General features: G+C 36.4%; 1 protein-coding gene across 1 annotated transcript in view; it reads left to right on the top strand.

The window, feature by feature from the left end:
* Positions 1-3,428: 3,428 nt before the first annotated feature.
* LOC104497747 (baculoviral IAP repeat-containing protein 6-like) overlaps positions 3,429-14,161 on the top strand; it is a gene marked incomplete at its 3' end in the record, with an annotated part of 33,494 nt that continues 22,761 nt past the window's right edge. The window contains exons 1-8 of the mRNA XM_010141029.1: positions 3,429-3,474; positions 5,152-5,333; positions 8,149-8,286; positions 8,676-8,869; positions 10,730-10,841; positions 12,200-12,282; positions 13,473-13,695; positions 13,796-13,956. Coding sequence (XP_010139331.1) covers positions 3,429-3,474; positions 5,152-5,333; positions 8,149-8,286; positions 8,676-8,869; positions 10,730-10,841; positions 12,200-12,282; positions 13,473-13,695; positions 13,796-13,956 — 1,139 coding nt within the window. The remainder of the gene's footprint in view (positions 3,475-5,151; positions 5,334-8,148; positions 8,287-8,675; positions 8,870-10,729; positions 10,842-12,199; positions 12,283-13,472; positions 13,696-13,795; positions 13,957-14,161) is intronic.

The following is a 14,161-nucleotide window of genomic DNA, read 5'->3' as shown; positions in this document are numbered from 1 at the left end:
TCCTGCTGTTCGGAGAACATTTTTCGTTTTCTTTCCTGTTTCAGTTCTGAATATGATTTTTGCTTTATTCAGTCAGTTTTGTCTGCTCTCTCCCAGGTGTTGTGACAGATGGAAGTATGTGTATGTAGTAAAATCCAAAAGAGAAAATGTTGCTTGTGTTTAAGCCTATGTAATTTATCCAAAACAGCAACTTGAATTTCAATAGATTCCTTTCCATCCTTTCCTCAATGCTTTGGTTTTGGGAAGAGAGGCACCCATAGAGTGTTTGAATGATAGTAGCAGAGTGCTGTGCTGAGGTGATGTTTAGACCACAAAAGGTGCTGGGCCTGGATTGGGAAGATAAATCTGCGCTGCTGAAGTTTCCAGTGAAGATGTAGATGAGGTAGAGAAGAGGAGGAACAAGAGACAATCTGTAACTGATGAATTTAGTAGTGAGCAGTCACAGCCTGGTTTGGCCATGCCTTAGCCATCTTCTTATTACTGTGTTCCCAGATGTTCCTAACTACCATGTCTTTGTTTCCTTGGGGAGCCACAGATGTAAAATAATTTAGAAACAACTTTCTCCTTTTTAAACCAGACTGGCAGTAGTTTGGTTTTTGTCCTCTACTGTGTGACGATGTGGCCCTGTGCAACGAATCCATAGTTGTGATTTTATGTAGTATTAGTTCAGTATAGTTTTCTGAAAATTCATATAGCAAGTTAAACCATACAGTGAGTTAAACCTTAAGACATTTTTTTTTTTATTTATTATTTTTAATGTAAAACTTCCTCGAAGTGCAAGTGTTCTGATATGCTTGCCTTGGTAAAACGTGTATTCCTTAGGTAGCATACAATGAGATATTACACTTGCTAACTGGACTTTTCACATAGAACAACTGCAATGTTAGCATGAGGAAAGGCACCTTCCTTGCAACAAATGAGGACAACTGATTACATACTTTTTTTTAATCCCAGGTACATGTGAAAAATACACAAGAAATAACTGAGCAGTGTTCTGACAAGAAGTGTTTTTTGTCTTTAATGGAAAGGTAGTTTTGCTGTCTGCTAACCTAGCTTCTGGAAGGAGAATTTCACACAGCAAATCGTAACGTGAAGGGTAATATCTCCTAAATGTGAATCTTTATACCCACACTTCACCATAGAGAGGAGAAAATTAAATTTTTATTTTTAATTCTAACAGTAAATGTTAAGGACTTCTGCAGTTGTATCAATCCCATCTCTTGAGGTTTTAGATTCTCTTGCCTTTTAAATAGATTGATGTTCAAATCTAGTGATAGAGGGGTAATAGGATAGATAGGGCTTTTGATGTCCTGAAACTTGATCTATTTAGCTTCCCATGGTTGCAGTATTTTGAAATGAATACTCAGATATTGTTTGGGTATTCTAGTTTAAATTGGAAGCACAAAAACTGGTATGAGTGCATGTAATGTGTGTTTTGCTGAGCTGATGGGATTTCTGTTTCTCAAAACATGTTGCTTTAATTCTTAATCTAAAGACCTGGTTGCATTCATAGATGGAAGTTATGGATGTTCCTTTAGATATTTGATTGGACTTGGGTCTTAGCATTATGAAATTAGTGTTATGATGCATGTGTTTACCACTCCCACTTTGTAGCTACAGATAATTGTTTACGTATTTTATAAACTATTATTTTATAAACTGTTTGGGTTTTTTGCATGCTGTACATTGGGAGCTTCTTGTCAAGAGAATTACTGACTTTGTGATGTGTTTTAGTGCCATTCGTGGCTAACTGTTTTCAAGGTAAATTAATTTTTTTTTCAATATTAGAAAAGATCAAAGGTGTTACAATCAACATTAACCTACATCTCTTCGTGATGGTGGCCATTCGTATTCAGATGACAGTCACTTTCTCTTTAGCTCTGTAGCTTTAAGGTCAAAGCTATCTACAGGAGAGAAATGAGATAAGCTTTTTATTTTTCTACTTCTTGAAACACAAGGCTAATTCTCTAGTTTGGTTCATCTTAATGAACAGTAGATGCTGCTTAGACTTATGTATTGTCCAAACAAGTTTGGAGTTTTCTGTAGTTTTTTGTATGTCAGATTTTGATGACAGGAAGTTGCTCATCTCTGTTTTGTATTGTTCAAAACAAAGGCTGCAGAGGGGGAAATTTTCCTTTTCTCAAATTCTTCATTTTTGCAATCTGATGTTTATTTGCTTTTGTTTTAAGTTTTCAGGTTGCTATTCTAAGGTTGTTATAGATAATGTACCATAATGTAACATGCTGAATAGCAGCCTGCCAGGTTTCTCTATAGGAACTGACCAAAGGCTTCATAATTTCTTTGTGAGCTGTTTTGTTTTTAATCCTAGACAGGTAATCTGGAAATACTGTCTTGTGCCAAGACTGGAAAGCAAAACTGTTAAAAACTTTGAATGTCTATTTCTCCTTCCACCACCTAAAATAAATCACACCTGAAGGAATTAGGGCTAAAATGAGAACAACAGTTGTTTTTTGATAACCTGGCTTAAGTAATTTACTGAGTTTATATGAAACTTTTGGTCTGTGATTTGTGAAGATGTAGATCACTAGGTACTGCTAGTGCACGTAGCCAGGCAGGACATAATGTCATGCGACCAGTAGGGTTTTCAAACGATATTGGTTAGAGTCCTTTGGCACATTGTAAAATGTTGATCCTGAGTTAGAAAGGACTTTTCTGCCAGTGCTTTGAGGATGATTAAACTTTTCTAGGCATTTCTTCTACAGTGCTGACTACTTCTTTATTGGCGACTTCTAAATTCTTTAGTTTCATGATTTTCAACCTACTGTTTTAGTCATAAGGCCAGTTGTGTAAACTATTATAGAGTCTGTGACTAGCTGTAAAACCATCTTGAAGTGTGTTTTCTGAACTTCAATACTAAACTCCTAAGTTTGCAAAATAGCTTGTCAGCAGTTCGGAGGCTTTTCGAAGTGTAAAGTAGTCAGTTGCAGAATGTGTTTCCCAGGGCATTGGAACTGTATGAAGTATCGTTTGAATAATTTCCTTGAAGTTCCATTGACTTAGGCTAAGGGAACTTGTTTTTATGTGCTTCAAATAAAATACAACTGGCAACTCTAAATACCTACCTAGAGAAGATTTGTCCAAAGTCTTTCTGTCAGTGTAACCAACAAAAATATTAATAAGCACAGTGAGAATCACAGCTGTAAGGCATTATATTTTTTGTGCTGTAGTAACAACCTTTTGGTTTGTTTCTTAATGGAGCAGAAATATTATGTTGATTAGGCATGTTATCTTCCTCAGTAGCAATCTCCATTGGCTTCTAAAATTGGGACTACTTACACAGAGGATATTAGTTAGCCATTTGGTGATTTAGACATGAGATTTCATGACCTTTGCTACAGAAATAATAAAATAAGGAAAGCCGCAAAGGCCGGGACTCCTACAGGCTGCTGAACTCCTAGTCATAGGACATGAACATACTCCTGTGCTTGACAGGAAATAAGGAAAGTGCAAAAGGTGAGCTGCTTTCTCCATTTTCTCTGGCAAGGAGGAGGAGAGAAGTGAATGGATTGGAAGTGTCCTGTAGTGATCCATCACTTGGATGACACTGAATAGGCTGCAAACACCATGTGAAACTACTGAGGTTTCTACTTTAGGGTTTCAGATACCTTTCAGTTTATTTACGTAACAGTTTCCAGTACGTTGTTGAAACTAATACTTTTAAAGATGTTTAAACTTGTATTTGAATATTTGCCAAAACTGGCATTTTTCTGTAGAATGACTTACTTCCTTGCCTGTAGCTGTGTTGTCTGTAGACAGTCTTGTGTGAGGAACGCCAATGTATTGCCAAAAATACAGTTTGGAACTAGTTGATTTACCATTCAGAGGACCCTTTTTTCTTGAGCTAGTACTAATGACTTCACGGTTATGAAGTGATTCCAGGACTCTTGAAGTGTTTCTGACTGTCACAGCAATGATTACAATTGCAGTATACTCCATGCAGGCAAAGGCATGTGTCCTGTATTTTGAGAGTATGTGAATCATTGTTTCCAAAATTTTGGTGAGAAGGGCAGCTGACAACTATTCTTGACTCAAGTTTTCAAGAGAGGATACCACAAATGCAGCGTGGTTGGATTGATGTGCCCTATATTTAGAGAAGTTTTAATTTTCGTTATTTAGTATATCAACGTGTGAAGATGATGTAATTATGTCACTGTCTTTATTTGGATGCTAGCTACCTAAATGATGATTTTTAATTATTCGTAATAAAACCAGTATCCAGTGTCTGAGGAAAGAGGAGAACAGGGACAGGGCTTGATTAAGGCAAAATTTAATGAAAGTCCTGTTCTTGTGCAACAAGAAGAGATGTATGTTGAAGATCCAGTGATTTCAGCTTTGCCCTTTGGGTTATGTGTCCATATACTTAAAACTTCTGTAGCAGCAGCTTACACTTTCTGTGAATTAAAGCAATTTGCCTTTTACACAGATGGCATATTCCATGGATTTAGTTTTACAAGCCATCCAACCTTAGACAAATAATAATGTTGAGTAACATTAGACGTTTCTGGGGGTAATATCCATTGCCACAGCCTTTTCTTATTTATCTGCTGACAGTCTTCCCACACCCACTCCAAACTTCTGTAACCTGTTACTGACATCACGTGTACAGCACCGAGCAGAAATAAGCTATCTTAGGATCAACACGTCTGGCATTGGTGCATTATTTGCTGTATTTCATTTTCTGAAGCTTGGGGTTTGTTTTGCTTGATGAAATGGTGTTAATCAGCCTTAATGGTAGTTTAGCAATTTTGTCTTAATTTTCATGATAAATTGTGCAATTTAATTCTTATTACTGATTGTTAGCTAACAGCAAGTACATCAGGCATCTACATTAGGCTTGAAAACACTAGTTTAAGCCTCCTGATAGAAGCAGGACTTGAATGATGGCCTCCATTATAGGAGTAAAATGATTGTAGTTGTTTATGGGTTGTGTAGATTTTGGTTGTTTGTTTTTTAATGTGGGAAATGTAAAAGTTTGGAAGTTGTACTAGCTAAAATGTTAGGTTTTGATCATCTTAAGTAGTAAAGATTTTGCTGAAGTGTTAGGTTACTTTCTGTAACAGTTATTTATAAAAGGTCCTTTATAAAAGTTGTTTTCTAATCGCATCTTGCTTTTTGTCTTTGCCTTTACAGCTAAACCAGGTGGACGGGTGAAATGTCAGTATATTTCTGCTGTGGATAAAGTGATCTTTGTGGACGATTATGCAGTAGGATGTAGGAAAGATCTCAATGGCATCTTACTATTAGACACAGCTCTGCAAACGCCTGTTTCAAAACAAGATGATGTGGTTCAGCTTGAATTGCCAGTCACAGAGGTAAGATATGGAGAGCTGAAGAAAAAAGAGTATGTAAATAACTGTCAGAAATACTGAAACCAGATGTTTGACCCTGAGTTTCTAGTGTGAAATCAAATGTAATGGATAAGTTTCATTGTTATTAGGTATTGGAGAGCAGTAGCTTTTTGCAGTATCTGTATCTCAAAAAGGTAATGGCTTGCCTCGTCAAGAGCACATTATTTCAGACGAAAGAACTTTTTTTGTGACCGGAAATAAGAACTCATTTGCAGAGCTTTGTCAGTGCTTACGTATGGAATCTGTATGGACTTCTAGAAGTCAGTCCAAAAATATCCTTGATATTTTTGTTAGTTTGTTTTAGACTTCCAGGGAAAAAAGTAAATGAAAATCAGCTAATACGGTGATGCTACATGTGAAGAATTAATGCTGGAATCTAACATTTTAGCTAGGTCAGTTGGCCTAGTGAAAGACTTTTCCCTGCAGACCTAGCTTCCATTTTATCTTTGGACTATCATAGCTGTAAGGTGATTCCTCTTGGTTTGAGACAATATAACCAAGCATTTAGTATCACTCTAAGGGAATCTAATGTATACATTTTTGCTTGGAGTGTAATGCTTAGGATTTTGTTGCCGTACATTCTTATTTTCCGATGTTGTCTAATACAAGATAGCTAACTATTGCTTCTATTCTGAGGCACTTGGTGATGAGAAAAGTAGCTTTCACCATTGTAGTGATCATGAAATAACAACCCTGGGAAGTGAATCTGTACAGCAACTTTAATTACATGTGAGATTAATCCTTTGGGAAAAGCATAGAGTATCTGCCAATGGTAGTATTTAGAATCGTGCTTGCAGCTGAAAAAACGAGACTGGACTACTAGATCCCCATTCTGAATCTTGAAAGCACTCTCAGAAAACAGGACTTCCCACTCACCTCTGTGGCTAATTTATATCAAATGATGCACCACCAGGAAAAACTTATCCTGAGCATTGATTTAAAATAGTTATGGAATATTGAATATTAGGTGCTTATTATGAACCAAGAATACATGTTATATATGAGGTTTTTAACTGCTTGTCTTGAGTAATATAACAGCAATAAAATGTGGCTCTGTAGAGGTCTCTAAAGAGAGCTTTCCAGGTTTCTCGGGCTTACTGCTACTTGCATAATTTTTACACCCTTTGGAGGTAACTACAAAATCTTGATATGCGTGGCTGAGTGTGAAGAGACTGACAGAGGTTTGCATTACCTTTCCTAAGTTTTGCTGTCACTGGTTTGCAGTCTCACGTGGTCAGTACAACCTACAAGTTTGTGTCAGTTTTAGCTAAAGATTCTTTGACTTACAGAACATTATTTCAGGGTTAAAACAGAACATTTCTCTTTAAAGGTCCTTCCTGTAGAAAAGAATTTTAAAATATTATAGTTAAGTAGGAACAGATTGTGGGAGGTCATGGCCAAATCAGTGAGGTTGGAGGAAAAACCATCTGCAATCTTCAGTTCCTTTAATTTTAAAGAGGAGGTACCCAGACCTCAGAAAATTTTAGTAGATATTAAGCAAATACCATGCAAACACATCAGTCTACCTTTCATCATAGGAAGGTTGAGAACCTTTGTCCAAGCAAGAGCCTTTATTTTTTGTTAGTCTCTAGAACATTTCTGCAAATTTTTGTGCTTAATTTGAGTAGTCCTTTTATATGACTGAACTGCTGGTAATGCAGTGCCTTTTCATGCCTTCCTAACTGACAGCACTGACAAGTGATGATGCAGCCTCTATGCTCTGTTACTTCCCTGTAGAACACTGAAAGTTTATGAACTTCTACAATCTGTCTGTTGTTCTTCTGTCATCTGCAAGAGACTTGGGAAGTATGAGATGCCAGAAGAATCGTAATTGTCTTTTTATTGAATTCTGAGAAACAAATACAGCCTTAGCTAGGGGACTCATTTGCCTCTTTGTGTCGTTGGGGAGTTCAAGGGAAGAACCAAATGGCTTGGCCTGTTCCGTTTGGAACAGTTCGTGTCTGTTTAAGGGACCGACTGGCTCTTGGGAAGTGTTTCCCTGTGTTTGTAACTTGAAAGATTTCATATAACATTTTTCAGATGTTAGCCCACCTAATAATAAATATATAATTCTCTGTGCTTTGCGTATAAAGCATACCTTTAAACCTTGCCTGTTGATGTGAAGTTGGCAGACAGGGGTACAAGCTGGAAACAGATGGGACTTGGAAGAAAAAATGAATCTATAAATGGATGTTTATGGTGTTCTTTTCTAGATGCATTGTTTCTGAGCTTTAAGAGGTTTTATATTCTAAACTAGGCTGGGTTTTTTCTGCCTCATTTTCCAGCTTCATTGTAATAGGATCGTAAGTAATTTATCCCTAATTTTGTCTTGTTTTTCTCGTTATCATGTACTTTTTTGAAGACAAATCTGCTAAGAAAAATGTCAAGACTTTGTTCTTGCTCTCACTTTTGTCTCTAAAGCTGAATGAATCCTTTTGAAGGGAAAGCATCCAGTGATAGATGTCTCTTGCTTGGCTTTAATGTATGTTTTGTTTTAATTGTTTGTATAACCGACTTGCTTAACATTTGGTAATACTGCCCTTGAGGGACTTGTAGTTCATTGTACTGTCACTTACTGAAGTTTATCTGTTGATTGGCCTAAAAAGTAAGATTTGGAACTGCTTACTCAGCTCTGGGTTTTTTATGAGAAATATGCTGGTATAATATATGATAAAGTAGAATATGACAGATTACATTTCTCAGAGTAATGAAACAGGTGTCATTATTGTCTGTAGTTACTCAACCTGAATGCTAACTTTTTTGCATATCTACATTTTAGGCTCAGCAGCTGTTATCTGCTTGCATAGAAAAAGTAGATGTTTCTAGCACAGAGGGATATGACTTATTCATCACACAACTGAAGGATGGTTTAAAAAATACCTCACATGAAACAGCAGCAAATCATAAAGTTGCAAAGGTAAGAATTTGTCTCTTACATTGATTCTTAAGTTTAATTTGCTTGGCTACCATTATTGAAGCATACAAAATGATTGACTTAAGTGTAATGGATTTTGTTCGAAGAGGATGGAATGTATTATGTGTTCCTTAGTTGTTCTTTGTGAAGTTTCACCTGCGAAGAGATCAAACAAGGTCAGATTTTTGCTAATAAACCCAACTGAACTTAAAATCTGGTTATTGACTTTACTTGCATTATGTGTGAGATTTCGTGTGTCCTTGTATTATTTCTTGAAATCAAGAAAGGATGCAAGACATGTTTGTTGTTTGCTTTTGAGACTTTTGTGATCTATTTGTTGTTTAGATGTTAAAATTTTAAAATATAAACTAGACCCTTTTTTCTTAATTTAGTGGGCAACAGTTACGTTCCACCTTCCTCATCATGTTTTGAAGTCTGTCGCCAGTGCCATTGTAAATGAACTCAAGAAGATAAATCAAAATATTGCTGCCTTACCTGTAGCATCCTCTGTGATGGATAGGTTATCTTACCTCTTACCCAGCGCACGACCAGAGCTTGGTGTGGGACCTGGTCGATCTGTGGACAGGTACATTAAGACAAAATTAGTGATGAGTTTGACCCCTTAGTTGTATCAAATTAAGCTCTTGGATTACTTTATTTGCCAAAGGAATTAGTCCTATTCTGTACTTTCGTGCTCTTACACATACTGCTGATTAACTGTTTGCACAATGCACTGTACATGTTAAACTTTGACAAACTGTTATGGGTGCCACAAGACTGTTTTGCTTGGATTCAGACTTTAATGCCAGGCAAGTTGAATTTGCTTTGCTCTTAATCGCAACATACACTTTCAGAAAAGTAACAATTGCAGCTGTAAATATAGGTCCCTAGGTGGTATTGTGGTATGTTGACCTAGACTTTACTCTTCATCATTTTTGCTTATGGGTTTTATCTGAACAGTCAGACTAGTTACTTAAGTTACTGGCTTTACTCAAACTAGTACTGGAACCTTACTGAGACGCAATACTGAGGTCCTCAGAAACTGCATAAAGAGCGTACGTACACCTCTTTTGAATGCAAAGACAGCATTCATTTGTCTGCCAAAGATAGAGCGTAAATACTATGCTGCATCATGAAATAAATTTCTTTTACTTCATACACGGAAGAGTTAAGCCCATGTTTTGTGTTCTAGAGTTTAGGAAGTTTTCACCTGAGCAGAGTGTATATATATGCTACTTCTGAACTCTCTAGTCACCTGCTATGTGTGTTTGGTGTCAGGGAAAAAAATTTTGCCTCAGACCGTTGTTTCATTTTTCTGGTGCAAGTAATAATGTGTACACAAACAAGTAACCCATTGTTTTAACTTTCATAAGCTGATACTAGTTAGAATACTGATAGGTCTTCTAAGTCTATACATTAATTCCTTCTTGAAAATTTCCATACTAATATTATTTTGAAAGTGTTAGTATCATGTCTTATAGCTCAAATAATTTAATAGAATTGATTTACTTCACCTCCTGAAACCTTCAGGTCTACTGATACCTCGCCGTATTGTATTTTTAATTAGGGCTCTCTGAAATCTGTCTGTTAAGATGGTATACTGTCAAGTTAAGACAGCCTTTTTGTGGATACTGCAAGAATAGTTTACTTTCTTGGTAGGAAATATTTAATATATCCATTCTTTTATATGACAGCAAAAATCTCTTGAAACTGAGGGGCAGAACCAAGAAGTCAGACGCTTTTCTGTCTAGCAGCGCTAGTTCTTGGAATGATACTGGAGAACAAATTTCTGACAAGGAAAAAGAAAAATTGATAGTTGTTTCTTAGGTACTGCTTCAGAAGAGGGATATGCATTGAGTGGTGGAAAAGAGAGGAGCTTCTTTTCTCTGTAGATGCTGAGTTACAGAGGAGTTCCTATTTTCCTAGTAGTTTATGATTTTTAAGTATTACAGTATGTAGTGAGTGACACATGTTCTGGGGTTTGTACCATGTATTCACTCAAGCCTAAATTATTGCTTTGGAGTATTTTTAAATATGCATATGAAATCTGTTCAGCGATTAAACCCGCATTTTCACAGTAATTATCACGTTAAAAAAACCCACAACTCTCTTAGCAGTAGAATTTAGGCTAGATTCTACATCTTCCCTAAATTCAGGGTAGCTTTGGATATCTGATGCTGTTCTGCAGTTAGACCAAATAGGCTACCTGGAAACTTATTTTATTAATCTTGATTTTATGGCCTGTAGGTTGTTGTTTGATCTTTTGCTGAGGATGTGCTTTAGGCATCCAAGTGAGAGAACTTGGTAACTTTCTGTAACTGTTAATGATTTTAAGTTACAGAATTACCTGTGGTATTTCTAAAAGTTACTAAACCACTGAAAATATCTCAAATATTTCACTTTTAAGTGACAGCTTTGGGTAACGGAGAATTTTTCACCTTTCTAGGTCTTTGATGTATAGTGAAGCTAACAGACGGGAGACATTCACATCATGGCCTCATGTGGGTTATAGGTGGGCACAGCCGGATCCTATGGCTCAAGCTGGGTTCTATCACCAGGTAAAAGGTTTAGTTGTTCTTTATGTTTTTTCCCTAGGTGAAGGTTTGGGGAGCAGGGGAAGAATTTTTTTGGTGTGCTGTGTTTTGTAATTTGTTTGGGTTTTGGTTTTTCTTCTATAAAGGATTCCTTCAATGATGCAAAAAACAAAGAAAAAGAAAAAGTTTGTCATTCAGGTCTTTTAAGTTTCTGTTTTATTTCTGTGCCTTGAGGTTGGTTTTTTTTTGTACATATCACAGAAAATACTGTTCTGAACTTCAAAACAGTGTTTCAGAACTGCAGAACTTCAACTTTTAGGTATCAAATTGATCTGAGTTGAACATTAATAAAGATTAAGTTGGTTGATACATGCAGTCTCTATTTCTTTTTGTAAGGTTTTAAGAAAATATCCTTACTTCTTGTAAATAAAGTAAAAAACGTAATAAGCTTGACATAGGAGTTCTCTAACCATCCTTTCTTAGTGGGCCTTGAACTGTATATTAAGAAACCACGGTCCGAGATCCCAATGCTAAATTATTAAGCTTGGTGAATAAATACAACCTCAACATTTTATTCCCTATGTTTGCTTATTTCCATTTTTCAATTCTTTGAAATTATTTCTGCTATAAACCCAATATTTATGATGTGGATTTAGATACTGATGGCTAGGCAGTGCGTATCATTTGACATTAATATTGTCTGCCTTATTAAGTCAACTGCAAAACTTGATAAGTGCAAGTGGATACAGTTTTTGGAGGATTTATTAAGCTTGTTCAGGAGAAGAAATGCAGGGAATTCGTATGTTAGAATTGCATCTTCATATTCCCAAGCATATTTTGGTGACTTGAAATGTGGTTATGAGAATGCAGAATTTTAAGAAAAGGGAAGTTTCCGTTCCTTTTCCTCTGTCACTTCTGCTAGTAGCAAATGTTCTTTGCAGAGCAGTGATACAGGATGTTTTATATTCCAGCAGATAGAAGGCGTAATAGGAAATACTTGTTTAACCTGTGTTTTTCCAAGCATGCAGATGTACAGTTATTCTGCTGATGTTCTAAGTTTTTTGAACTTTGTGAACTTTTTTCCAAACCAAAAAATGTCTAGGCAGTGATGTTACGGTCTGTTCTGTGTCTGTGGTTTTTTATCTGGTGGCTTGCTGTTAAGGGTCGAGGGCACAGGTGTCCTTTCTGACTCTCTTCTGTAGTAAACGTGGTGTATCCTTTCTTTGAAACACTGCCACTTTGTAGTATGTACTTTGTGGCATTTTATATGTTTGATGTGGTGCTTTGCTGTGCCACTAGAAGAGGGAGAGGACTTCATCACCTAGTTAAAGTGTTTTGTAGTACAGAACTACATAAATTTCAAGCGTTTCTTATTTTTACAGCCTGCTTCATCGGGAGATGACAGAGCCATGTGCTTTACTTGTAGTGTGTGTTTGGTGTGCTGGGAGCCTACAGATGAACCTTGGTAAGTTTAATGATGTTTGGAGTAGACTTAATTTTGTGCTGAAGAGTTCACAAATCTTTGGAGGACCAAGATCAACATTATCTTGATGGGACTGGTGGTGAGTGCAGGGAGTGTCACTGACAGGAATGGATTTCCAGAATGATTCCATGGGAAAAATCACAAAATTCTCTGTACTGTGTCAAATTTCTGTACAATACTAAATCCAAGAAGCCATAGTTGGTTTTATTTCTTAATTCTGATTTGCTGTTTCATTTCAAATCGTTTCATGGCAAAAATGGCAGCCAATATTTCTTTGCAGGGATCTAAACTCAGTCTTCTGTACGATTGTGACTAGAACACATCTTTTTTTTTTCTTTAAAGTTCTTAAACTGCAATTGCCATGCAGTGCATATCTGCCTTTTATGTTGAGTTGCAAGATCCATTACTGATTTCTTGAATCAGGTCAAAGTGTGCATAGTTACAGAAATGCAGGATCTTGTATTGGTTTTAATTAATTTAATTCTTTATTTTTCTCATGATTATTGATAATTTATGGTCATTATTTGAACACATCAGATTCCTGACTTGCTGGAAACTTTCCTTTGTGGTATTATCTTCATAGTCTTTGTCTCCTCCTTTCCCTTGTTGGTTTCCAGACATTTTGTAGTAGTATTAATTGTTCTTTGCCATGTCTCTGCCTTAGGTGTACCTAGAGATTAGAAGTTTTATTTTAATGCTTCTTGGTCAATGTGTCATTAAGGACTGTTTTAAATTTTGATTTATATAAGTGTGCTTGCAGAACTAAAGACAGGACACTGCTTCATCTTACTAAGGTTACTTATAATAATATCTCATAACATTGGAAGGATAATGTATGTTCTGTAGAATTTAATCTGTGCATGATAGGAAATGATAGGCTACTGTCTACAGAATAACTTTTTTAAATGGACTAATTATATTAAGAGCACTGTGTGTAGATTTCTTCATTTGAATATGAATATCCATTAAGCGGTCAAAAGCTTTAATACAGTCTGCTGTTGAGAAACATCAGGGAAGGCTGTGTTGTGACTTCAGAACTCTCTCGTATGGTTGCAGTACAGTTCAAACAAGTTCAGTGTCAGCTTCACTTCAAGGGCTGAGTTTGTATGTCATGTGGATGTTTTCCACAGCAAGAAATCAATGTTTGCTATGTTTGTTTTTAATATGAAAAGGTCTGAACATGAGAGACATTCCCCAAACTGCCCATTTGTCAAGGGTGAGCACACTCAGAATGTACCTCTTTCAGTCACACTGGCAACAAGTCCAGCACAATTTCCCTGCACAGATGGCACTGACAGAATAGCCTGCTTTGGATCTGGAAGTTGCCCTCATTTTCTAGCTGCTGCAACAAAACGAGGAAAGATCTGCATATGGGATGTTTCCAAACTTATGAAGGTATGCAATATGAACAACCAGGTTGTATTAACTAATTACTGATTAAGCATGCCTCGATTTAAATCAAAGACCTCTTCTGTTTTTTGTTGTTATTTCTCAGGTGCACTTAAAATTTGAAATCAATGCATACGATCCAGCTATTGTGCAGCAACTTATGTTGTCAGGAGAACAGAGCTCAGGGGTTGACTCAAGGAGACCAACGCTAGCGTGGCTAGAAGATTCATCTAGCTGCTCAGATATACCAAAATTAGAAGGAGACAGGTATGCTGATCAGCAAAATTAGAAATATGAAATGCTGGTGTGTAAGTGGTGAATGTTGTTTAGTTAATTTCTGTGAACTGTAAGATTGGTAAGATTTTTTTTTTCATGGGGATAATTTTTTTAATCACTCTGTATCCATATACAATTCAACACTTAAAAACCAAAAATCTAAATTTCTGTCTTTAAAGACAGTTCCATTTTATTC

The sequence above is a fragment of the Buceros rhinoceros genome, unplaced genomic scaffold (assembly GCF_000710305.1).
Source record: "Buceros rhinoceros silvestris isolate BGI_N320 unplaced genomic scaffold, ASM71030v1 scaffold11038, whole genome shotgun sequence".
Lineage (NCBI taxonomy): Eukaryota > Metazoa > Chordata > Aves > Bucerotiformes > Bucerotidae > Buceros > Buceros rhinoceros.
The sequence above is the reverse complement of the archived record's forward strand: the minus strand, read 5'-3'. Positions and strand labels throughout refer to the sequence as shown.